The 24,192-nt window shown below is 44.7% G+C and overlaps 1 protein-coding gene across 2 annotated transcripts in view; it reads right to left on the bottom strand.

Annotated features, from left to right (window-relative positions):
• sema3h (sema domain, immunoglobulin domain (Ig), short basic domain, secreted, (semaphorin) 3H) overlaps positions 1-24,192 on the bottom strand; it is a 71,518-nt gene that overhangs the window by 5,360 nt on the left and 41,966 nt on the right. Inside the window, exons 10-18 of one of the 2 annotated variants that reach the window (XM_087781356.1) lie at positions 10,149-10,218; positions 6,574-6,718; positions 5,225-5,314; positions 3,309-3,438; positions 3,161-3,249; positions 3,001-3,042; positions 1,865-2,022; positions 903-964; positions 254-396 (exon numbers count right to left, since the gene is read on the bottom strand). In XM_087781356.1, the coding sequence (XP_087637482.1) occupies positions 254-396; positions 903-964; positions 1,865-2,022; positions 3,001-3,042; positions 3,161-3,249; positions 3,309-3,438; positions 5,225-5,314; positions 6,574-6,718; positions 10,149-10,218 (929 nt within the window). The remainder of the gene's footprint in view (positions 1-253; positions 397-902; positions 965-1,864; positions 2,023-3,000; positions 3,043-3,160; positions 3,250-3,308; positions 3,439-5,224; positions 5,315-6,573; positions 6,719-10,148; positions 10,219-24,192) is intronic. The other variant, XM_087781355.1, reaches the window with a different exon arrangement.

Raw genomic sequence — 24,192 nt, 5'->3', positions numbered from 1 at the left:
AAAACTCAGAGATTATTGAGAAAGATGGAGTCGAACGGACAGTTTTGTAAATAAAACATCTTGACTGAGAAAAGCTTTTGTTCTCTCGTGTGATCGAGTCCAATTGTTACGTTTTATATTCTCAGTCGAACCTACAAACTCTCACTGTGATCATGTTGAAGTACAAATCTAACAACACTATCTAGAGTATTTAAACGTTTCTAATCCTACTATAAAACGTGATGTAACGCGACAACAACAGTTGAGTAAATACCTGGTTGAGTTCCGGGCTGTTCTCTCCGGCCTGCTTGTACCAGGTGACGGCGGCGTGTCTGGACTGAGGCAGACACTCCAGGTAAGTGCTGTTGCCCTCGGCGACCATCATCACCCTCTGCTCCGCCTCCACCTGCAGCCCGGCTGAAGAGAAGCTTCAGTCAACTTTTGAACCACTTGTTACCGGCGACTTTAATGATATAAACCATGAATAAATATGTTTGTTACAATTTCTTTATTCTTCAAAATAAGATTTAAACGATTATTATATTTTTTTAAACTGGCTGATGCTCATTTTCCATGAAGAACATCAAGCAGATCCTTGATTGAACGACTTCGACCCTCATTAATTTGACGTGTTTCTCCTGCTGATGTGTGAGCAACTGCCTGGTCTCACATTTATGGACATATTTATTTTTTGTGTAAAATATCAATGAAAAGATTTCCAAATATATAAAGGTCATATATTGAATAAAAAAGATGGAAAACATGGACCAGCAAAGACCATCTACAGATTCAAAAGAAGGGTTTTTATCTTGACCTTTAACACCAAACACAGGTTGAACTAAACAACAAATACTCACAAAATAAGAAACACTTGATAGTTTGTTCGACTGCAGACGACAGGAGAGTAAAAACATGATTCTCACCTCCTTGTCTCACACACTGAGTCAGTGGATCCTCGTCTTTCCCTAAATGACGAGCGTTCCTCCTGCGGAGAACAAAACATTTACATTAGATTAGATTAGATTAGATTAGTTTAGATTAGATTGGATTAGATTGGATTAGATCAACTTTATTAATCCTCTGGAACGTATTTTCAGTTCACAGTAGACAATAGATTTATAAAAACAAGAAAAAAGTTCATAGTGCATATAAAAGAACAAAGTGCAATGGATAACAAAGTGCAAATAAAAGAACAACGTGCAAAGTATGACAAAGTGCAAATAAAAGAACAACGTGCAAAGGATGACAAAGTGCAAATAAAAGAACAACGTGCAAAGGATGACAAAGTGCAAATAAAAGAACAACGTGCAAAGGATGACAAAGTGCAAATAAAAGAACAACGTGCAAAGGATGACAAAGTGCAAATAAAAGAACAACGTGCAAAGGATGACAAAGTGCAAATAAAAGAACAACGTGCAAAGGATGACAAAGTGCAAATAAAAGAACAACGTGCAAAGGATGACAAAGTGCAAATAAAAGAACAACGTGCAAAGGATGACAAAGTGCAAATAAAAGAACAACGTCCAAAGGATGACAAAGTGCAAATAAAAGAACAACGTCCAAAGGATGACAAAGTGCAAATAAAAGAACAACGTGCAAAGGATGACAAAGTGCAAATATAAAGAACAGAGTGCAAAGGATGACAAAATGCAAATAAAAGAACAGAGTGCAAAGGATGACAAAGTGCAAATAAAAGAACAACGGCAAAGGATTACAAAGTGCAAATAAAAGAACAAAGTGCAAAGGATGACAAAGTGCTAATATAAAGAACATGGATCAAAGGAAATAACAAATAATAAACCTATAATATTGATTCAAAATCTACTTATTCATGTTTTGCTGACAGTATTTAAAAAGTGAATCCGACAAAAGAGAGAGAGTTTACCTGCGGACCGTGGGCATGTAGGGGCTGCAGGCGTGGCCGTCCCAGGTGCAGTAGGGGTCTCTGGCCAGACAGCACTCGGCGCAGGCCTGACCGTAGAGCTCGCACTGGTACAGGTAGAGCTGGGAGACCCCCTCCCTGGACCCCACAAACAACCACTGCTGGAGGAGGAGCAGACGGAGGAGGAGAGATGAGGATGGAGGGAGTGATGGCGGAGCAGAGGGGAGGAGGTGAAGAGGAGGGAGAGAGTGATGGTGGAGCAGAGAGGAGGAGGTGAAGAGGAGGATGGAGGGAGTGATGGCGGAGCAGAGAGGAGGAGGTGAAGAGGAGGATGGAGAGAGTGATGGCGGAGCAGAGAGGAGGAGGTGAAGAGGAGGGAGAGAGTGATGGCGGAGCAGAGAGGAGGAGGTGAAGAGGAGGGAGAGAGTGATGGCGGAGCAGAGAGGAGGAGGTGAAGAGGAGGATGGAGAGAGTGATGGCGGAGCAGAGAGGAGGAGGTGAAAAGGAGGGAGAGAGTGATGGCGGAGCAGAGAGGAGGAGGTGAAGAGGAGGGAGAGAGTGATGGCGGAGCAGAGAGGAGGAGGTTAAGAGGAGGATGGAGAGAGTGATGGCGGAGCAGAGAGGAGGAGGTGAAAAGGAGGGAGAGAGTGATGGCGGAGCAGACGGAGGAGGAGAGATGAGGATGGAGAGAGTGATGGTGGAGCAGAGAGGAGGAGGTGAAGAGGAGGGAGGAGAGAGTGATGGTGGAACAGAGAGGAGGAGGTGAAGAGGAGGGAGAGAGTGATGGTGGAGCAAAGAGGAGGAGGTGAAGAGGAGGATGGAGAGAGTGATGGCGGAGCAGAGAGGAGGAGGTGAAGAGGAGGATGGAGAGAGTGATGGTGGAGCAGAGAGGAGGAGGTGAAGAGGAGGATGGAGAGAGTGATTGCGGAGCAGAGAGGAGGAGGTGAAGAGGAGGATGGAGAGAGTGATTGCGGAGCAGAGAGGAGGAGGTGAAGAGGATGGAAGATGAAGACGGTCAGGAGGAGGACGAGGCCAAAGATTCGGTTTCCGAGTCACGGTGTTTGAGTTTTTTCTTTCAGTAAAATGAGGACTTGAAGAAGCTCGTGTTAAAGGAGTCACGAGAGCACGTGAAGACTTACCTTCTTCTTGGAGATGGTCATGGCCGTCACGGGGGATTTGTGCTGCGAGTCAGAAGAACAGAGTCAGATCCAGAAGGAGGTAAAGTATCCGTTAGAAGAAAAAAAACTCCAACAATCAAACAAAGGCTTCAAGAAATTGCGTAAAGACTCTGATCTTAACCTGGAAAACCTGCATCTGCTCCAGAGTGATCTCCTGGACCTGCCCGTGTTCCTTCGGCACGTGGATGGCCTTCAGCACGAGGCCGGAGTCTGCAGAGAAACAGCAGCTCAGCCCAGCGTTTCTACGAACCTCATCACGCTAGCGTTACCTGTGCCGATGAACAGGACGTCGTAGGTGGTGTCCACCGCCTCCACCCGGTCCACCACCAGCTTGCTGAACTTGTAGTGGACGCCCACCCTGACCAGGAGGGGGCGCTCTCCCAGCGGCAGCACGTTCTCCTGAAACCAGGCGTGGACGTGAACACGGACGTGAACACGGACGTGAACACGGACGTGAACACGGACGTGAACACGGACGTGAACACGGAAGTGAAGACGGACGTGAAGACAAACGTGAACACGGACGTGAACACGGACGTGAACACGGACGTGAACACGGACGTGAACACGGACGTGAACACGGAAGTGAAGACGGACGTGAAGACGGACGTGAAGACGGACGTGAAGACGGACGTGAACACGGACGTGAACACGGACGTGAACACGGACGTGAACACGGACGTGAACACGGACGTGAAGACGGACGTGAAGACGGACGTGAAGACGGACGTGAAGACGGACGTGAAGACGGACGTGAAGACGGACGTGAACACGGACGTGAAGACGGACGTGAACACGGACGTGAAGACGGACGTGAAGACGGACGTGAACACGGACGTGAAGACGGACGTGAACACGGACGTGAAGACGGACGTGAACACGGACGTGAAGACGGACGTGAACACGGACGTGAAGACGGACGTGAACACGGACGTGAAGACGGACGTGAACACGGACGTGAACACGGACGTGAAGACGGACGTGAACACGGACGTGAACACGGACGTGAACACGGACGTGAACACGGACGTGAACACGGACGTGAAGACGGACGTGAAAACGGACGTGAACACGGACTTGAAGACGGACGTGAAGACGGACGTGAAGACGGACGTGAAGACGGACGTGAAGACGGACGTGAACACGGACGTGAAGACGGACGTGAAGACGGACGTGAAGACGGACGTGAACACGGACGTGAAGACGGACGTGAAAACGGACGTGAACACGGACGTGAAGACGGACGTGAAGACGGACGTGAAGACGGACGTGAAGACGGACGTGAACACGGACGTGAAGACGGACGTGAAGACGGACGTGAACACGGACGTGAACACGGACGTGAAGACGGACGTGAAGACGGACGTGAACACGGACGTGAAGACGGACGTGAACACGGACGTGAACACGGACGTGAACACGGACGTGAACACGGACGTGAACACGGACGTGAACACGGACGTGAACACGGACGTGAAGACGGACGTGAAGACGGACGTGAACACGGACGTGAAGACGGACGTGAACACGGACGTGAAGACGGACGTGAAGACGGACGTGAACACGGACGTGAACACGGACGTGAAGACGGACGTGAACACGGACGTGAACACGGACGTGAACACGGACGTGAACACGGACGTGAAGACGGACGTGAACACGGACGTGAAGACGGACGTGAAGACGGACGTGAACACGGACGTGAACACGGACGTGAAGACGGACGTGAAGACGGACGTGAACACGGACGTGAACACGGACGTGAACACGGACGTGAAGACGGACGTGAAGACGGACGTGAACACGGACGTGAACACGGACGTGAACACGGACGTGAACACGGACGTGAACACGGACGTGAACACGGACGTGAACACGGACGTGAACACGGACGTGAAGACGGACGTGAAGACGGACGTGAACACGGACGTGAAGACGGACGTGAAGACGGACGTGAACACGGACGTGAAGACGGACGTGAAGACGGACGTGAACACGGACGTGAACACGGACGTGAAGACGGACGTGAACACGGACGTGAACACGGACGTGAACACGGACGTGAACACGGACGTGAACACGGACGTGAACACGGACGTGAACACGGACGTGAACACGGACGTGAACACGGACGTGAACACGGACGTGAACACGGACGTGAAGACGGCGAACGTTTCTATCGTACCTGCAGCAGCGGGTGAGTCCGGCTGAAGAAGATCACGTCGTCAGGATATTCTCTGGTGGAGCTGTAGCTGCCGTAGGTGCTGCTGGGACACTAGACACACAACCACTTCGTCAGGAAAATATTGATTATTACGATTTAAATATCAAAAATATTTATGATTTTTTTTTATCCTAGTTCTATTGTTTATTTCAATAAAGTGTGTATCAACTGTTTGGACATTTTATGAACAAATTACATAAAAATATTCACAGCATTTGTTGCAATTCAACCTCCGGCCACTCGATGGCAGCAGTCATTACATCCAGCTAAAGGATGAATAAAATCATGCAAGATCCCGGTGATGACTGAGGACGAGAGGATACAGTGAGTCCAGCAGCTTTTAAAGCTGATGTTTGGACATATTTTGGTTTGAAAACAAATGAAAGCAGTTACGACTTCGTCAAGAGTCATGTGGTCTGTAAATACTACAACACCAGAGTCAAGTACTGGACAATACTACACATATATACTTGTTACTACACTATCATAATACCAGAGTCAAGTACTGGACAATACTACACATATATACTTGTTACTACACAATCACAACACCAGAGTCAAGTACTGGACAATATTACACATATATACTTGTTACTACACTATCATAATACCAGAGTCAAGTACTGGACAATACTACACATATATACTTGTTACTACACAATCACAACACCAGAGTCAAGTACTGGACAATACTACACATATATACTTGTTACTACACTATCACAACACCAGAGTCAAGTACTGGACAATACTACACATATATACTTGTTACTACACTATCACAACACCAGAGTCAAGTACTGGACAATACTACACATATATACTTGTTACTACACTATCACAACACCAGAGTCAAGTACTGGACAATACTACACATATATACTTGTTACTACACTATCACAACACCAGAGTCAAGTACTGGACAACACTACACATATATACTTGTTACTACACTATCACAACACCAGAGTCAAGTACTCCACAATACTACACATATATACTTGTTACTACACTATCACAACACCAGAGTCAAGTACTCCACAATACTACACATATATACTTGTTACTACACTATCACAACACCAGAGTCAAGTACTCCACAATACTACACATATATACTTGTTACTACACTATCACAACACCAGAGTCAAGTACTCCACAATACTACACATATATACTTGTTACTACACTATCACAACACCAGAGTCAAGTACTCCACAATACTACACATATATACTTGTTACTACACTATCACAACACCAGAGTCAAGTACTCCACAATACTACACATATATACTTATATTGACTCACAGTTCCTGGTCGAGGATAAGGTACTTTGCCGGTAAACTCCGCCCACTTGTACTGCGGCCCCTCCTTGTGCAGGAAGTTTCCTTTAAAGGCTCGAACAATATCCTCCATACGGTAAACACAAACCGCCGAGCCGTTCAGGATGTCGCTGGAAAACAGAGGAAAAAAAAAACAAACTTAATTTTGGTCAAACGTATTCATTTGATCACATTCATCGTCTTCGCTTCGACGACAAACTCGTCCTGGAGGTATTTTTGAAGTGAATTCAATCAGAGGCTGATTGTGTTTGTGTTGCGTCACGAGCAGCTTGAACGCATCAACTCCCTGAACCCGAGTCCTTGAACTGTCGCCTGGAACTAGATTCCACTTCCTCAGCACAACAAAAAAATCCAACTGGAATGAAAACATTGAACGTCTGCCACGAACTGAACCGAGTTTTTACTCAAAAACAAACAACAGACACGAGGAAACACGACTCGTGCGTCACATGATCAACATGTTTTTCATCGAAACACCTGGACAGGCTCTAGTCCGAGTCTCTCTGGACGACGACGCTCTCGTCAGGTGTTTGTTCTTCACGTCAACTATCTAGTCAAAGAGTCTTTGAATGTTCGGACCACAACCCGGGTCAGAACCTGAGAGTCCTCGGCTCACATGCTAGACCCTGTTTCCAGACCCTGTTTCCAGACCCTGTTTCCAGACCCTGTTTCCAGACCCTGTTTCCAGACCCTGTTTCCAGACCCTGTTTCCAGACCCTGTTGCCAGACCCTGTTGCCAGACCCTGTTTCCAGACCCTGTTGCCAGACCCTGTTGCCAGACCCTGTTGCCAGACCCTGTTTCCAGACCCTGTTTCCAGACCCTGTTGCCAGACCCTGTTTCCAGACCCTGTTTCCAGACCCTGTTTCCAGACCCTGTTGCCAGACCCTGTTTCCAGACCCTGTTTCCAGACCCTGTTTCCAGACCCTGTTTCCAGACCCTGTTTCCAGACCCTGTTGCCAGACCCTGTTTCCAGACCCTGTTTCCAGACCCTGTTGCCAGACCCTGTTTCCAGACCCTGTTTCCAGACCCTGTTTCCAGACCCTGTTTCCAGACCCTGTTTCCAGACCCTGTTTCCAGACCCTGTTTCCAGACCCTGTTTCCAGACCCTGTTTCCAGACCCTGTTTCCAGACCCTGTTGCCAGACCCTGTTGCCAGACCCTGTTGCCAGCAGAGACGTCTCTCTGAGCGCCTGTGCGACGTTGGCTCGCCGGTCGACACGAGAACAAGCGAAGCCTTCATGACCAACGACCAGAAACTGCAGACGTTTCTCCTCCTTCTCTCGCCTCCTCATTATTTCTGGCTTCGCTTCGATTTTCCGCCTCATGACTCCGTCTCCGAGTTTTGATTCTCGCTTTAATGCGAAGCTGCTCAGAGTTTTGTTTACAGCGCGAGAGCGACTTGTCGTCAGAACTTTGAAAGGTTTGTCTCGACTCGACACAACATTGACGCTAATGAACGACAGCCTCAGTTACTGTCAAGACTTAAAGGATTCAAACCTGCAACTGTGACACGAGTTTCTGTGCGTGACGTGTACTTATACTACGGAGTAATGGTACACAGCATCGCGGAGTAATACTATGAAGCCTCGCAGAGTAAAACTACGGTGCCTTGCAGAGTAATACTACAGAGCCTCACAGAGTAATACTACGGAGCCTCGCTGAGTAAAACTACGGTGCCTTGCAGAGTAATACTACAGAGCCTCACAGAGTAATACTACGGAGCCTCGCTGAGTAATACTACAGCGCCTCACAGAGTAATACTACAGCGCCTCACAGAGTAATACTACGGAGCCTCGCGGAGTAATACTACAGAGCCTCACAGAGTAATACTACAGCGCCTCACACATTAATACTACGGAGCCTCGCTGAGTAATACTACAGAGCCTCGCAGAGTAATACTACAGCGCCTCACAGAGTAATACTACAGCGCCTCACAGAGTAATACTACAGTGCCTCACAGAGTAATACTACGGAGCCTCACAGAGTAATACTACGGAGCCTCGCTGAGTAATAAAACGGAGGCTCGCGGAGTAATACTACAGAGCCTCGCTGAGTAATACTACAGAGCCTCGCTGAGTAATACTACAGAGCCTCACAGAGTAATACTACAGCGCCTCACAGAGTAATACTACGGAGCCTCACAGAGTAATACTACGGAGCCTCGCTGAGTAATAAAACGGAGGCTCGCGGAGTAATACTACAGAGCCTCGCGGAGTAATACTACAGAGCCTCGCAGAGTAGTACTACAAGGCCTCGCAGAGTAGTACTACATGGCCTCGCGGAGTAGTACTACAAGGCCTCGCTGAGTAATACTACGGCGCCTTGTGGAGTAATACTACGGAGCCTCGGGCAGTAAAACAACGGAGCCTCGCATAGAAATACTACGGAGCCTCGCGGAGTAATACTACAGAGCCTCACAGAGTAGTACTACGGAGCCTCGCTGAGTAATACAACGGAGCCTCGGGGAGTAATACTACGGAGCTTCACGAGTTATACTACGGAGCTCTGGGGGAGTAATACTGCGGAGCCTCACGGAGTAATACTTCAAAGCCTCGCGGAGTAATACTACAAAGCCTCGCGGAGTAATACTACAGAGCCTCGTGGAGTAGTACTACAAGGCCTCGCTGATCAATACTACGGAGACTAAATTGTCGAAACTTACAGTGTAACGACACAAAACTCCACAAAAGAGATAAATACAGAATATAAATCAAACTCGTATTAAAGAAAAACAGAAACTGTTGCACAGTCTCGACAAGAACCTGGTTGTGCTTCACAACATGAGGACCATGACATGATGTGTGACTCCACAGTGTTCTCTGCAGATGATGAACTCATTAGGATCCACAGAACCACAGATCCACAGAACCACAGATCCACAGAACCACAGATCCACAGAACCACAGATCCACAGATCCACAGATCCACAGAACCACAGATCCACAGATCCACAGAACCACAGATCCACAGAACCACAGATCCACAGATCCACAGATCCACAGAACCACAGATCCACAGAACCACAGATCCACAGATCCACAGAACCACAGAACCACAGAACCACAGATCCACAGATCCACAGATCCACAGAACCACAGATCCACAGAACCACAGATCCACAGATCCACAGATCCACAGAACCACAGATCCACAGATCCACAGAACCACAGATCCACAGATCCACAGAACCACAGATCCACAGATCCACAGAACCACAGATCCACAGATCCACAGAACCACAGATCCACAGAAACACAGATCCACAGATCCACAGAACCACAGATCCACAGATCCACAGAACCACAGATCCACAGATCCACAGAACCACAGATCCACAGATCCACAGATCCACAGAACCACAGATCCACAGATCCACAGAACCACAGATCCACAGATCCACAGATCCACAGATCCACAGAACCACAGATCCACAGATCCACAGAACCACAGATCCACAGATCCACAGATCCACAGATCCACAGAACCACAGATCCACAGATCCACAGATCCACAGATCCACAGAACCACAGATCCACCCACCTTGAAGTGGTGAACAGGCCGTAGACCAGAGGATTCTTCTTGTCTTTCTCGTGCAGGATGAAGATGTCCTCTGACGGGAGAGAGCGGAGAAAACATGAATATTTCACTCTGAAATAAACAGTGTGGAGGAATTACTGGAGGATCTGTGTGTTTGGTATTCATGTGCAGGCATGTGTGTGTGTGTGTGTGTGTGTGTGTGTGTGTGTGTGTGTGTGTGTGTGTGTGTGTGTGTGTGTGTGTGTGTGTGCATCCATCAGGCTGACTATGTGACTAATGACGTCGGGCGTACTGACAGCATGGCTGACTGGCTGTTTATGATGAAGACGTGGCCATTAATAACCGGCCGCAGTGGGGGAGCGAAGCATCGAGGCCGCCACAGGAGAACAACACCTGCTGTCACACACACACACACACACACACACACACACACACACACACACACACACCAACTCAATCTTCTCCACGCTTCAAAACAAGGCGGATTACAAGCCATAGGTGTGGATCCGGCTGGTGTTGCTCTCGCGGTGCCAACAGGTGGACGAACATTTCCAATCCCACCATCTGTCTTCCTTCATGAGCCGCGGAGGAGGAGGATCTGAGATCAGTCGAATCACATTCTTGCTTTATGCATCCACCACATCTGCGGCTCGGCAGGGATGTTTTTAATTTGAAAATAACACCACGTCCAGAGTCTTCTACGCAGAACTGTTTTAATGGAGCTCGTGTTCGTCCAGAGACATATTTGCAGTTTAACTCCTGAATCTTCTGAAGAATAAATACAAACTACATGTAGTTTTACGTAGAAAACGACAGTCACTCTGTTGTTGGTATACTGAGAAAAATACTTATACACGTTAATATCAATACTGTATCTCTGTTCAAAAGCATTGTCATCGTCACCTTTCCAGTTCAAAATAGTGTGTATAAAATAAAATAATTGTACTTTTTTTATTTGCAAGTATTAACTGGATTTGTACATTTTTGTGTTGCAATTAAACTTCCGGCCTCTAGATGGCAGCAGTCATTGCATCCTCTGCTTGAGGAACAATGAAATCACTGGTGATGACTGAGGACGAGAGGATACAGTGAGTCCAGCATCTTTTAAAGCTGATGTTTGGACATATTTTGGTTTGAAAACAAATGAAAGCAGTTACGACTTTGTTATGAGTCATGTGGTCTGTAAATACTACAACACCAGAGTCAAGTACTGGACAATACTACACATATATACTTGTAACTACACTATCACAACACCAGAGTCAAGTACTGGACAATACTACACATATATACTTGTTACTACACTATCACAACACCAGAGTCAAGTACTGGACAATACTACACATATATACTTGTTACTACACTATCACAACACCAGAGTCAAGTACTCGACTATACTACACATATATACTTGTTACTACACTATCACAACACCAGAGTCAGGTACTCAACAATACTACACATATAAACTTGTTACTACACTATCACAACACCAGAGTCAAGTACTCAACAATACTACACATATATCCTTGTTACTACACTATCACAACACCAGAGTCAAGTACTCAACAATACTACACATATATACTTGTTACTACACTATCACAACACCAGAGTCAAGTACTCAACAATACTACACATATAAACTTGTTACTACACTATCACAACACCAGAGTCAAGTACTCAACAACACTACACATATAAACTTGTTACTACACTATCACAACACCAGAGTCAGGTACTCAACAATACTACACATATATCCTTGTTACTACACCATCACAACACCAGAGTCAAGTACTCAACAATACTACACATATATACTTGTTACTTCACTATCACAACACCAGAGTCAAGTACTGGACAATACTACACATATATACGTGTTACTACACTATCACAACACCAGAGTCAAGTACTCAACAATACTACACATATATACTTGTTACTACACTATCACAACACCAGAGTCAAGTACTCAACAATACTACACATACATACTTGATACTACACTATCACTGTATATCACTATATATCATTCATACTAGAAGAGAGATTGAAATGAGCAAGTATTCATGTTTTAAGATACTCGTGGATCCAGGAAGGAACTCAAAAGTCAGTGAAGAAACTGCTCTCAACAAGTTCACACTCGACCATAACGTGGTCATTGCAACATTACAGAGACTGTGGGTGGAAGTGAATCAGTTCATCTTGATGATGGAAGAAAGTTAAGGTTTCCAGAGACTTTATCTCTGATTAAAATGATACTTCATGGATCTGTTGATCTGTTTTAGCTCCTTCTCTAAAGTCAGACTTTACAAAAACCTTCTAAAAACTTCTGCTCCGGGAGTAAAGTAACTTCCAGCCACTGCCTCCATAGTACGAGCCAGAAAGTACTTGATATTCCAAATTTAACTCGATTTAACTCGAACCCACAGCATTGGCAACAACTCTAGACATGGATCTGTCCAGCTTCGTTCGATGTAAGGAAAATAATCAACTTTCCTGGTTTATTTTTAATCATTTCGAGGTCGAACGACGGTGAAATAAAATCTGTAAACAGTCACGACAACATCTTGTGTCGGTTTAAAAAAACTAATGTTTGCGACGGATTCTCAGACTCTCTCTGCTGCTCGTCATCCGTTCAGTCGTCAGCTGTCACAGCAGAGACGCTTCAAACGCTCCTGACTCTTCCCAGGGACGTTCTTCGTCGTCGGATCCTCCAGCCCACGTCGCGCTGTGATCGTCTATAAATACACAACTTAACTCGCGAACGACTTAAGATACTGTCAGGATATTTTCCTGCAGTTGACGACGAGATGCACAGAGTTTTAAAGGTTGAAAAGATCCTGAAAATATACTATTGAATATTAGTATTACAAACATACTCCGCGAGGCTCTGTAGTATTACTCCGCGAGGCTTTGTAGTATTACTCCGCGAGGCTCTGTAGTATTACTCCGCGAGGCTTTGTAGTATTACTCCGCGAGGCTCTGTAGTATTACTCCGCGAGGCTTTATAGTATTACTCCGCGAGGCTCTGTAGTATTACTCCGCGAGGCACTGTAGTATTACTCCGCGAGGCTCTGTAGTATTACTCCGCGAGGCTCTGTAGTACTACTCCGCGAGGCTTTTTAGTACTACTCCGCGAGGCTTTGTAGTATTACTCCGCGAGGCTCTGTAGTATTACTCCGCGAGGCACTGTAGTATTACTCCCCGAGGCTCTGTAGTATTACTCCCCGAGGCACTGTGGTATTACTCCCAGAGGCTTTGTAGTATTACTCCGTCAGGCTCCGTAGTACTAATCCTGAGGCTCTGCAGAACTACTCCGGGAGGCTTTGTAGTACTACTCCGCGAGGCTCACTAGTATTACTCCGTGAGGCACTGTAGTATTACTCCCCGAGGCTCTGTAGTATTACTCCCCGAGGCACTGTAGTATTACTCCCCGAGGCACTGTAGTATTACTCCGCGAGGCACTGTAGTATTACTCCCCGAGGCTCTGTAGTATTACTCCCCGAGGCTCTGTAGTATTACTCCGCGAGGCACTGTAGTATTACTCCCCGAGGCTCTGTAGTATTACTCCCCGAGGCACTGTAGTATTACTCCCCGAGGCTCTGTAGTATTACTCCGCGAGGCTTTGTAGTATTACTCCGCGAGGCTTTGTAGTATTACTCCGCGAGGCTCTGTAGTATTACTCCGCGAGGCACTGTAGTATTACTCCGCGAGGCTCTGTAGTATTACTCCGCGAGGCTCTGTAGTATTACTCCGCGAGGCTCTGTAGTACTACTCCGCGAGGCTTTTTAGTACTACTCCGCGAGGCTTTGTAGTATTACTCCGCGAGGCTCTGTAGTATTACTCCGTGAGGCACTGTAGTATTACTCCCCGAGGCTCTGTAGTATTACTCCCCGAGGCTCTGTAGTATTACTCCGCGAGGCACTGTAGTATTACTCCCCGAGGCACTGTAGTATTACTCCGCGAGGCACTGTAGTATTACTCCCCGAGGCTCTGTAGTATTACTCCCCGAGGCTCTGTAGTATTACTCCGCGAGGCACTGTAGTATTACTCCCCGAGGCTCTGTAGTATTACTCCCCGAGGCACTGTAGTATTACTCCGCGAGGCTCTGTAGTATTACTCCGCGAGGCTCTGTAGTACTACTCCGCGAGGCTTTTTAGTACTACTCCGCGAGGCTTTGTAGTATTACTCCGCGAGGCTCTGTAGTATTACTCCGCGAGGCACTGTAGTATTACTCCCCGAGGCTCTGTAGTATTACTCCCCGAGGCTCTGTAGTATTACTCCGCGAGGCACTGTAGTATTACTCCCAGAGGCTTTGTAGTATTACTCCGTCAGGCTCCGTAGTACTAATCCCTGAGGCTCTGTATAACTACTCCGCGAGGCTTTGTAGTACTACTCCGCGAGGCTCACTAGTATTACTCCGTGAGGCTCAGTAGTATTGCTCCCCGAGGCTTTGTAGTATTACTCCGTCAGGCTCCGCAGTATTACTCCCGGAGGCTCTGCGGTATTACTCCGCGAGGCTCTGTAGTACTACTCCGCGAGGCTTTGTAGTATTACTCCGCGAGGCTCAATAGTATTACTCCGCAAGGCTCCGTAGTATTACACCCCGAGGCTTTGTAGTATTACTGCGTCAGGCTCTGTAGTATTACTCCCTGAGGCTCCGTAGTATTACTCTGCGACGCTTTGTAGTATTACTCCAAGAGGCTCAGTAGTATAACTCCTCGAGGTTTTGTAATATTACTCCGTCAGGCTCAATAGTTTTACTCCCTGAGGCTCCGTAGTATTACTCTGCGTGTATAATAACAATAACTGAAAATGAGTGCAAACACAAGTGAATATATTTTGCCAGCATATCTGCGACTCCTTTATTTTTCTCTCACAGTTTCTGCATCAGTTCTTTTCTTTATGTGAGTTTCTTCGACCCTGTTGTTGTGACAGAGGCGGCAAAACAAATCCTGCATTCCTGTCGTTCCTGCAGCTTCAGGTGGCCTTGTGAGCATCGACGGACCCGCAGGACGTCTAATCTCATCTCCGCACACTCACACACACACACACACACACACCCCCACACACACACACCTGCCACACACAGCGACCGACACAAAGATTGGATCTAAAACAGCGAAAACACATTATCCCAGATCCGGGCTCCCATATTCCTGACACCTGCACACGGAGGAAAAATCCAAACTGGCTAATAAACCGATTAGAGAATCCGACCACATTGTGTCGCAGACACACAACTGTTACACAACGTTGTGGCCCCTCGTGAGGAACATCCGTCTTCTCTTTCCATCCCTATTATCCAGAAGCTCTTCCTTTTCATCCCTTCATCGCTTCACTCTTTTGTTTGGGCTGCAAACGTGTTTGGAAAGATAGATGTTCGCGCTTTGATCCCAAAGTTGCTTCAAGGACGAGATGGAGTTGAAAAGCAGGGGCGGAAGATTTATACCTCTGTGCCGAGAGGTTCTTTTTAACAGCCGAGGATGGTCGTCCGTCGAGGCGTTTGTTGAGGTTTAAACTCAGGACGTGTCCATGGCTGGAGAACTTGAAGGTGTGGAGACCACGTCCTGGACAGAACCTCCTCCTTCCATCCCGGTTTACATTAGAACCGAATCACGTTTGATTGATGGAGGCTCGGAATTAAAGGCCATGAATCTCCCAGAAGGGGAGGACGAGTTAAACCAACGTGTTTCCTCCCAAACCTACATTTCTCAAAAGGTAAGAACGTCATGAAATGATGGGAAGAATCTGAAGATCCTCTCCATCAGTAAATCACTCGTGACGCTCCACCTGGAGCCTCCATCCTCTCACTTTCACCGAAACCTTCTCATCCGTCTGTCTGGCCTATTTTCTCAGACCATTGTTTTTGTGTCGTCCTCTCTAAACAAGAAGCCCCCCGGGGTGGCGGGGGGGGGGGGGGTGGTGTTGTCTAGCCTGCAGACCTGCAGCCTCTCTTATCGCACTCGTCCACCTCCTCCCTTTTTTCCGTCTAGCCATAGACCCTGAGGCAGAGACCCCCCTCTATTCTCCTCTTCTTCCGTCACCTTTCCAGTCCAGCACCATTATCTCCTCAGCGCCGATCGTCCAATAATAGCCGGGGCTTCAGTCTCGTTCGCCCCCTCGGCAGTTGGCCTTATTCTCTTTGTCACTCCGGCGTCACAATGACACACTTTCCTCTCGCGCTGAGCCAGGGTTGGTCCTCGGTTGTGTCTCCACGCCTTTGTTAAGAACCTCCAGGAGCACAGAGGAGTTTCCTGGAGTCGATGTGTCGGGAGAAATACATCGACCGGAGAAACACTGAGCGGAAGTTTAGTCGTTTTAAATAAAGAGATTTGTTGTAAAAACACTTTTGATCTTCTCTTGAAGTGTTTATCCGTCAATATCATCTCGTGACAAGAGAGTACCCTAAACTTAGGAAAATGTTGTCACAACATGATCTGGAGCTTGTAATCCATGCGTTTGTTTCTTCTCGTCTGGACTATTGCAACAGTTTGTTTTCATGTCTTAACAAGAAGGATGTGTCGCCTGCAGTTCATACTAAACTCTGCAGTGAGAATTCTGACTCGCTCTAGTAGAAGAACTCACATTTCTCTGATCCTTCAAACTCTTCACTGGCTTCCAGTTTCTTTCAGGATCAACTTTAAAATTCTGGTTCTTACTTTCAGATCTATTCATGGTCAGGCTCCTCCTTACATCACTGATCTGATCCAGCCTTACACCCCAGCTCGGGCTCTGAGGTCTGTGGATCAGAATCTACTGATGGTTCCTGAACACGGCTCAGGACCAGAGGAGAGAAATCTTTTCAGGCTGTTGCTCCTAAGCTTTGGAACGATCTTCTCTCTCTTTGCGCTTGATGATCTACTGACTCCTTTAAGAAACATCTTAAGACGTTTCTATTTGTTCAGGCTTTTCCTTGAATTTCTCGAACTCCTGTGTTGTTCTCGGTGTTGTCTTGATCTTTGAAGTATGTACTGTTTTGAGTATTGTTTTGATTGTTAAAGCGCTTTGTGACCCTGGTCTCGAAAAGCGCTATATAAATAAATATGACTTACTTACTTACTTACTTCACATGTTTTGCTTTGTACACGTAATACACATAAAAACGTACATCTTTTAGCTGTAATCGTCTTTCAACGAGCGGTTAATACAAACTTCCGCAGCAGGAATTCTGAGCTGCTCTAGTAGAAGAACTCACATTCCCCCCCAATCCTTAAAAACTCTGCATCAGTGTCTGGGGTACTGGGGTAAGTGATGCTCTCTTTATCTACTCATCCTCATGAGGACCAAGACATTTTAATGTAGTGACTGCTCGCAGTCCACCGTCTACACTGAAAAGCTCTCGCAATATTAAGTCAATTTCGTGTTTAAACAAGAAGGATCTCGTCTGCAGTTCATACTAAACTCTGCAGCCAGGATTCTGAGCCGCTCTAGTAGAAGAACTCACATTTCTCCTTCAAACTCTTCACTGGCTGCCAGTTTCTTTCAGGATCAACTTTAAAATTCTGGTTCTTACTTTCAGATCTATTCATGGTCAGACCTTCCATCAGTGATCTGATCCAGACTTACACCCCAGCTCGGGCTCTGAGGTCTGTGGATCAGAATCTACTGATGGTTCCTGAACTTCTGGACCAGAGGAGAACTGTTCTTCGTACAAACAACGTTAAGCTTCTACGCGAACATTATGAAATAACCTTCATCTCTATAACCATTAAACAAATAAATCGTCTGAAACATGAAACATCTGAACCGAGGCTGAAATGATTCAAAGAAGCTGCATTTTCGTCCTTTTTCCTTCCTCAACATTTCCGTCGCTCACACATGCTCTTGTTTGACCTTCGTGACCTCGGTCACTCTTAGAAACTGGAAGATCTTCTCGTGTCGCAGCAGCTTCTAACTCTCGTTATGAACGTCTTTCCATTGAAGTCCATTGTCTCGTGAAGCACCTCCCGCCTCCTTTTATATCCCATTTCTGTTTTATTTATCGCTTCATTTCGTCCCTAATGCTCAACAACTTCCTCTTCATCACTCATTCCATCCCTTTCATCTTCACTCGGCGCTCAAAAGCCGTTAAAAACCCTCCCTCACCTTCCTCCTCGTCCCTCCCTCCGACCAGGAAAAAACAATTTTCTCATCCACTTCAGCTCCAACAACCTTCGCCGTTTGTCCTCCTTCATATTTACCCTCCTCCCTCGCTCGAACCCCCCCCCCCCCCGCTGCTCTCCTCCGCCTCCTCCTTACATTTTTTCCAACCGGACACAATTGGCGTCCATTCAACAATTTCCTGTGATGAATTGGAAACGCTGAATGGTCGCCTCGCGACACGATCCATCTTCTCTGCTGCGACAAAACCAGTTTCCACGGACGGCGTTCTATAGAAAGCGTTGCTGGTGGTGATGAGTTATTTAAGCGGCGCCGAGATGCATTTGTCAAGTTAATTTGACAGAATTGGGTTCCGTGGCTGACGACGCTGACGCTCTATTGTCAGCAAGAGGTTCTTCCTTCCTCTGGCGCTGCTGTGTCATCAACAAACAGCTAATTAATGAGGAAACGCACTCGAGAGGTTGGTTTTCGTGGAAGTGAAGGAGAAACTGTTTGTCCAGTGAAGAAGTTCAAAGAAAGTGCGTCTCAAACTCATGTTGGATTCTCTCTTTTTTACATTTTCAATGATCTTTTATACCTCCACATATTTCACTCTTACTGTTAAAAAAGTGTCGGCTCATCTCCTGTAAAGTCAATTATTAGATTCTCTCATCTATAATCTCTGTTGTAAAGTGTTAGATTTTCTCCTTTCATTTTTAAGTCGTCTCTAGTGAGGGACGTGATTTTCGCTTTTCCGTCAATTAACTTGTGTGAACTGTCTTTTGTAAAGTGCCGGATTTTCTCTTTCCAGTTTCAATTGTCTCCTTTACTTCATCTGTTACAACTTGTTAGATTCTCTCATTTCCTTTATCTCTCCAGTTTTCCTCCATCAAACTATTGTGGGTCTGTTCTAAAGCATTAGATTTATTTAGATTTTTTCATTTTCCAAACGTCTCTTATACCTGCTGTTATAAAGTGTTAGATTTTCTCTTTTCATTTCCAATTGTCTCCTATATACCTTCTGTTTTAAAGTGTTGGATATTCTTTTTTCTTTTCTAATTGTCTCCTATATACCTGCTGTTAAAAAAGGGTTAGATTTTCTCTTTTCATTTCCAATTGTCTCCTATATACCTTCTGTTTTAAAGTGTTGGATTTTCTCTTTTCATTTCCAATTGTCTCCTATATACCTTCTGTTTTAAAGTGTTGGATATTCTTTTTTCTTTTCTAATTGTCTCCTTTATACCTGCTGTTAAAAAAGGGTTAGATTTTCTCTTTTCATTTCCAATTGTCTCCTATATACCTTCTCTTTTAAAGTGTTGGATTTTCTCTTTTCATTTCCAATTGTCTCCTATATACCTTCTGTTTTAAAGTGTTGGATTTTCTCTTTTCATTTCCAATTGTCTCCTATATACCTTCTGTTTTAAAGTGTTGGATATTCTTTTTTCTTTTCTAATTGTCTCCTTTATACCTGCTGTTAAAAAAGGGTTAGATTTTCTCTTTTCATTTCCAATTGTCTCCTATATACCTTCTCTTTTAAAGTGTTGGATTTTCTCTTTTCATTTCCAATTGTCTCCTATATACCTTCTCTTTTAAAGTGTTGGATTTTCTCTTTTCATTTCCAATTGTCTCCTGATTTATTTATATTTTTTAATTTTCCAAACGTCTCTTATACCTGCTTTTATAAAGCGCTAGATTTTCTATTTTCATTATGAATCATGAATATCAGGCCAAAGTGGACCTGAAACCAAGGACGTCCAACTCTATCACTCAAGGACACACAACATATTTCGTACTTTTGTACTGAAAAAATCTCACATTTACCTTTAACAGAGAAAAACAGAATCAATTCAAAGTCCTTTCCTTAAAGCCTCAGCTAGACTTTTATTGTCTTATCTTAACCACTGGCATCTTCCCAGGTCAGGACATTAATAAACTTGTATTTTGAGAAAACCATCTGGCGTAAAAGGCCAGATTTAGCCTTGAGTTTTGACACATGTGACATAAACTCTTTTCAAACCACTTCTGGTCTCTGAGTCCAGCACCTCAAGCAGTGACTCTCAACCACAACGACCACCACAGACGGCAATAAAACCCTCAGTTCGCCGGAACAACAACAGTTTCTCAACCACTTCCTGCACAATAAACGCTTGTTGTCGGCACGATGGTGTCTCGCGAGCCGGAGAAGACGAGTCCATCCGACCGCACCAGCACCGAACCCATGACCAGTCGCTCTCGTCAAACAGACAGAAGCGACCGGGACGGAACCGGGACGAAAGCGATCTCGGGCGATGACTCAGCCTGTGCGGTCGAGCCTCGTGTGACCAAAGAGTGAGTCAACTATCAGAGGCTGAAAGTGGGCGAGCAGCGACAACTTCACCAGGAATGTCTGGAATTCACATTCCTTTCATTTCCCCCGGTGTACTGTAACTTCTGACTCACGGCGAGAAGGTTGTTGGTTCAACTCGTGACCTTTCCGTGTGGAGTTCGTATGTTCTCCTCGTGTTTAAGTGGGTTTACTCCGGGCACTCCGGTTTCCTCCCACAGTCCACAAACATACAGACGTTGATTAAGAACTTGTGGGAAATTCTCTGTAGATATGAGTGTGTGTGTGAATGGTTGTCTGTCTATGTGTGCGCTGAGACAGACTGGCGTGCTGTCCAGGGTGTCCCCCGTCTCTCACCCACTCTGCAACCTCCATGAGGGATTTAGCGCCATATAAATTTAATTAATTCATTTTTTTAATATGTTGTTTTTGTACAAAATAAAGAAACACAAATACAGATAAAGTCAAATAAAAAAATTAAAAAACAAAACACTGTAGTTTGAGAATAAAGGAGTAGAAAAATGTAAAAAATACCTTTTTCCTTCCCTTTTTACTGAGTGTATAAATGTATATAAATCTATATGTATCTTCCGTCTTCTTTCAAAGTATCAGCAGATGCACAGTATGTTAATGACTCCTGGGATTTCTACGACAAAAGAAGGAAGAACATGTTTTATTTATGTGTTTTCAACACATGTTGCGTCCCCGGAGATGGAGGGAGGAGGAAAAGACGAGAGAAGAGATTCACTTTTCTTTTGTCCTGGAGTTGAAGATGGAGACGTCCATGCATTTGCATTTCAGCGCCACGAGCAGAACGAACCTTCAGTTCGTGTTTATGGGTCAAGAAAGTTTTTGTTTTTCAGCTTTTGTGTTTAGATCCAGAAATAAATACATGACTTTTTATAGTGTTGTGGCTTTTTTATGATTATTATCTAAACCTTCAACTCACTTGAAAACTGATCACAACGTGAGGACTTCCCAAAAATTCAGATCTTAATATATATATATATATATATATATATATATATATATATATATATATATATATATATATATATACTGTATATGTATCCAATAAAAGGGGTGTAAAATAATGTGTAGAAAAATGTGTAGACAAAGGTGCAGAAAAAGGTGTAACAAAAGGTGGAAAAAAGGTGTGGAAAAGGGTGTAGAAAAAGGTGTAAAAAAATGAGTAGAAAAGGTATAAAAAAGGTGTAAAAAAAAAGAAGTTTAGAAAAAGGGGTAAAAAATGGGTAGAAAAACGGTGTAAATAAGGTGTAGAAAATAGTGTAGAAAAAGGTGTAAAAAAGGTGTAGAAAAAGGTGTAAAAAAGGTGTAGAAAAGGGTGTAGAAAAATGTTTAGAAAAAGGTGTAAAAAATGTGTAGAAAAAGGTGTAAAAAAAAGGTTTAGAAAAAGTGTAGAAAAAGGTGTAAAAAAAAGGTTTAGAAAAAGTGTAGAAAAAGGTGTAAAAAAAAGGTTTAGAAAAAGTGTAGAAAAAGGTGTAAAAATAAGATGTAGAAAAAGGTGTAAAAAAGGTGTAGAAAAGGGTGTAGAAAAATGTTTAGAAAAAGGTGTAAAAAATGTGTAGAAAAGGGTGTAAAAAAAAGGTTTAGAAAAAGTGTAGAAAAAGGTGTAAAAAAAAGGTTTAGAAAAAGGTGTAAAAATAAGATGTAGAAAAAGGTGTAAAAAAGGTGTAGAACTGCACTCTAGAAAAAAACATTACTTACTTACTAACTTAATAAAAACGAGTCCTGCTCTGAGGAAGCAACTTGAACCAAGTTTATCTCAGTTTCAACCACTAAGCTCCGCATGAATTAATCGTTTACACAAATAAACGCAAACACTTTTAAATACTTCCAGGCGGTAGAAACGCTTCCACGAGTGACTCAGAAAGTGGTATTTGTAGTGTTTCTGTTGCGGTGAAGCGCGACACAAACACAACATTCTTCCCCTGATGGGTTAATCTCCTGTGTTCGGGATTGTGGTTTTTTTTTTACTTTTGCACGCTTATCACACGTGTAAAACACGGCCACAGGCATGCTGGGTAAAAAAAAGTATTTCTGCCGCGGACGTGTCGGCCACAGGTGCGTCATGAGAGCTTTACGTTCACACGAAGCAGACGCTCGACTGATTTACCTCGTGTTGTGATTGACCTGTACCTGTGTGTGTGTGTGTGTGTGTGTGTGTGTGTGTGTGTGTGTGTGTGTGTGTGTGTGTGCGGCAGCAGGGAGCCCTCTTGTTTACTTTGAGCGGCTTCTGTTTACAGAAAACAGCCGCGATAAGAAAGCGGGTCGGTCTCCACGGAGCTCCGTCACTTCTATCTGAACAGCCACAGATTTATTCTCCTGCAGGATGAAACACATTCCCGGGCGACCAGCGGCTTTGATTGATGGCTCCGATGGTTTGATTGCCATCTCGCTCACATCACGCTACTGAACACACACACACACACACACACACCAGGGTTTGAAATCCAGTTCAAGTCAATGTAAACTGTATCTTAATTTAAGTTTAAGATTGAATTTGACTCCATGTTACATGTTGACACTTCTGTACTCGTGGGTTGAAGTCGACACTAACACACTAACACACTAACACACTAACACACTAACACACTAACACAGACAAAAATAAAGAAAGTATGGGAACAGAAGGTATTGTGTTTTAAAAACAGAAAATATCGGGTTCAAACCAAATACAAAGTTTTGAATTTCAAAAGGAAGTGAATGTGAAATAAGGTGCAACATAGTGTTCAAGGAAACTATGGATAAATATCTGTAGATAAATGACTTAAATTAATTGCAATAATCAATTAATTTAATATCTTAAAGGCAACAAACTAAAAATGGACGATTTCCTGCAAGTAAAGCGTTTGGTTCTGACGGTCTTTCCTGAGTGAATTCGGAGCGAAAAGCTCTTCTGGAAATGTAGGATAAAGATCGTTGAAGTGAAACTTCTGGACGAACGTCAACTCTGCAAACACAGGTCAGCTGAGCAGAAGGAGAACAAGAGAATAAGAGAAAGGGGGAAAGAAATGTGATTTAAAAGGAAAAAATATGAATATAAAACATTAATTTCTGGCTGAAATTCAACGTTTTATGACAGAATCTTCTCCAAAGTAACTTCCTCCATCATTCACTCAGAAAAGAAACCTGTAAACTATCAGGAGAGACCAGTCTGGCGCTCCCGCTGATTCAGCATTATTGTCTATTTGACCGTTTGCTGTTTAATCTGAAGGTTGGTCGCTGAGAAGAAACCGTCTGCGGCGCGTCGACGAAGAAGGAACCAGGAGCAGACGAGAGCAGAAGCAGCAACGATGATCGACACCGAAGAAGAAGAGAATCCATGAGATCCACGTCTCCAGAGGACGGAACGACCGAGAAACTGTTGGTCATGTTGTCACACGAGCATGAGCTCGAGCTAAAGACTGAGGTGGTTGTTGGTTCTTTAAGTTTACATCTTCTCTAGTGTTCCGTCCTTTAAATAATGAGTTAATAAAACACATTAACTCTAAAACAAATCAATAACGATATATAAGAAACATCTCTTACATGAGAAACTATTCATTTCCTCTTCAGCCCCTCGAGAGGTTCTCACCACCGAGGAAACTCCAGATGGAAGCGAACGAAGTT

Source organism: Callionymus lyra, chromosome 19 (genome assembly GCF_982586985.1).
Source record: "Callionymus lyra chromosome 19, fCalLyr1.hap1.1, whole genome shotgun sequence".
Classification (NCBI taxonomy): domain Eukaryota; kingdom Metazoa; phylum Chordata; class Actinopteri; order Syngnathiformes; family Callionymidae; genus Callionymus; species Callionymus lyra.
Note: the sequence above shows the minus strand (reverse complement) of the source record. Positions and strands in the feature narration are given on the sequence as shown.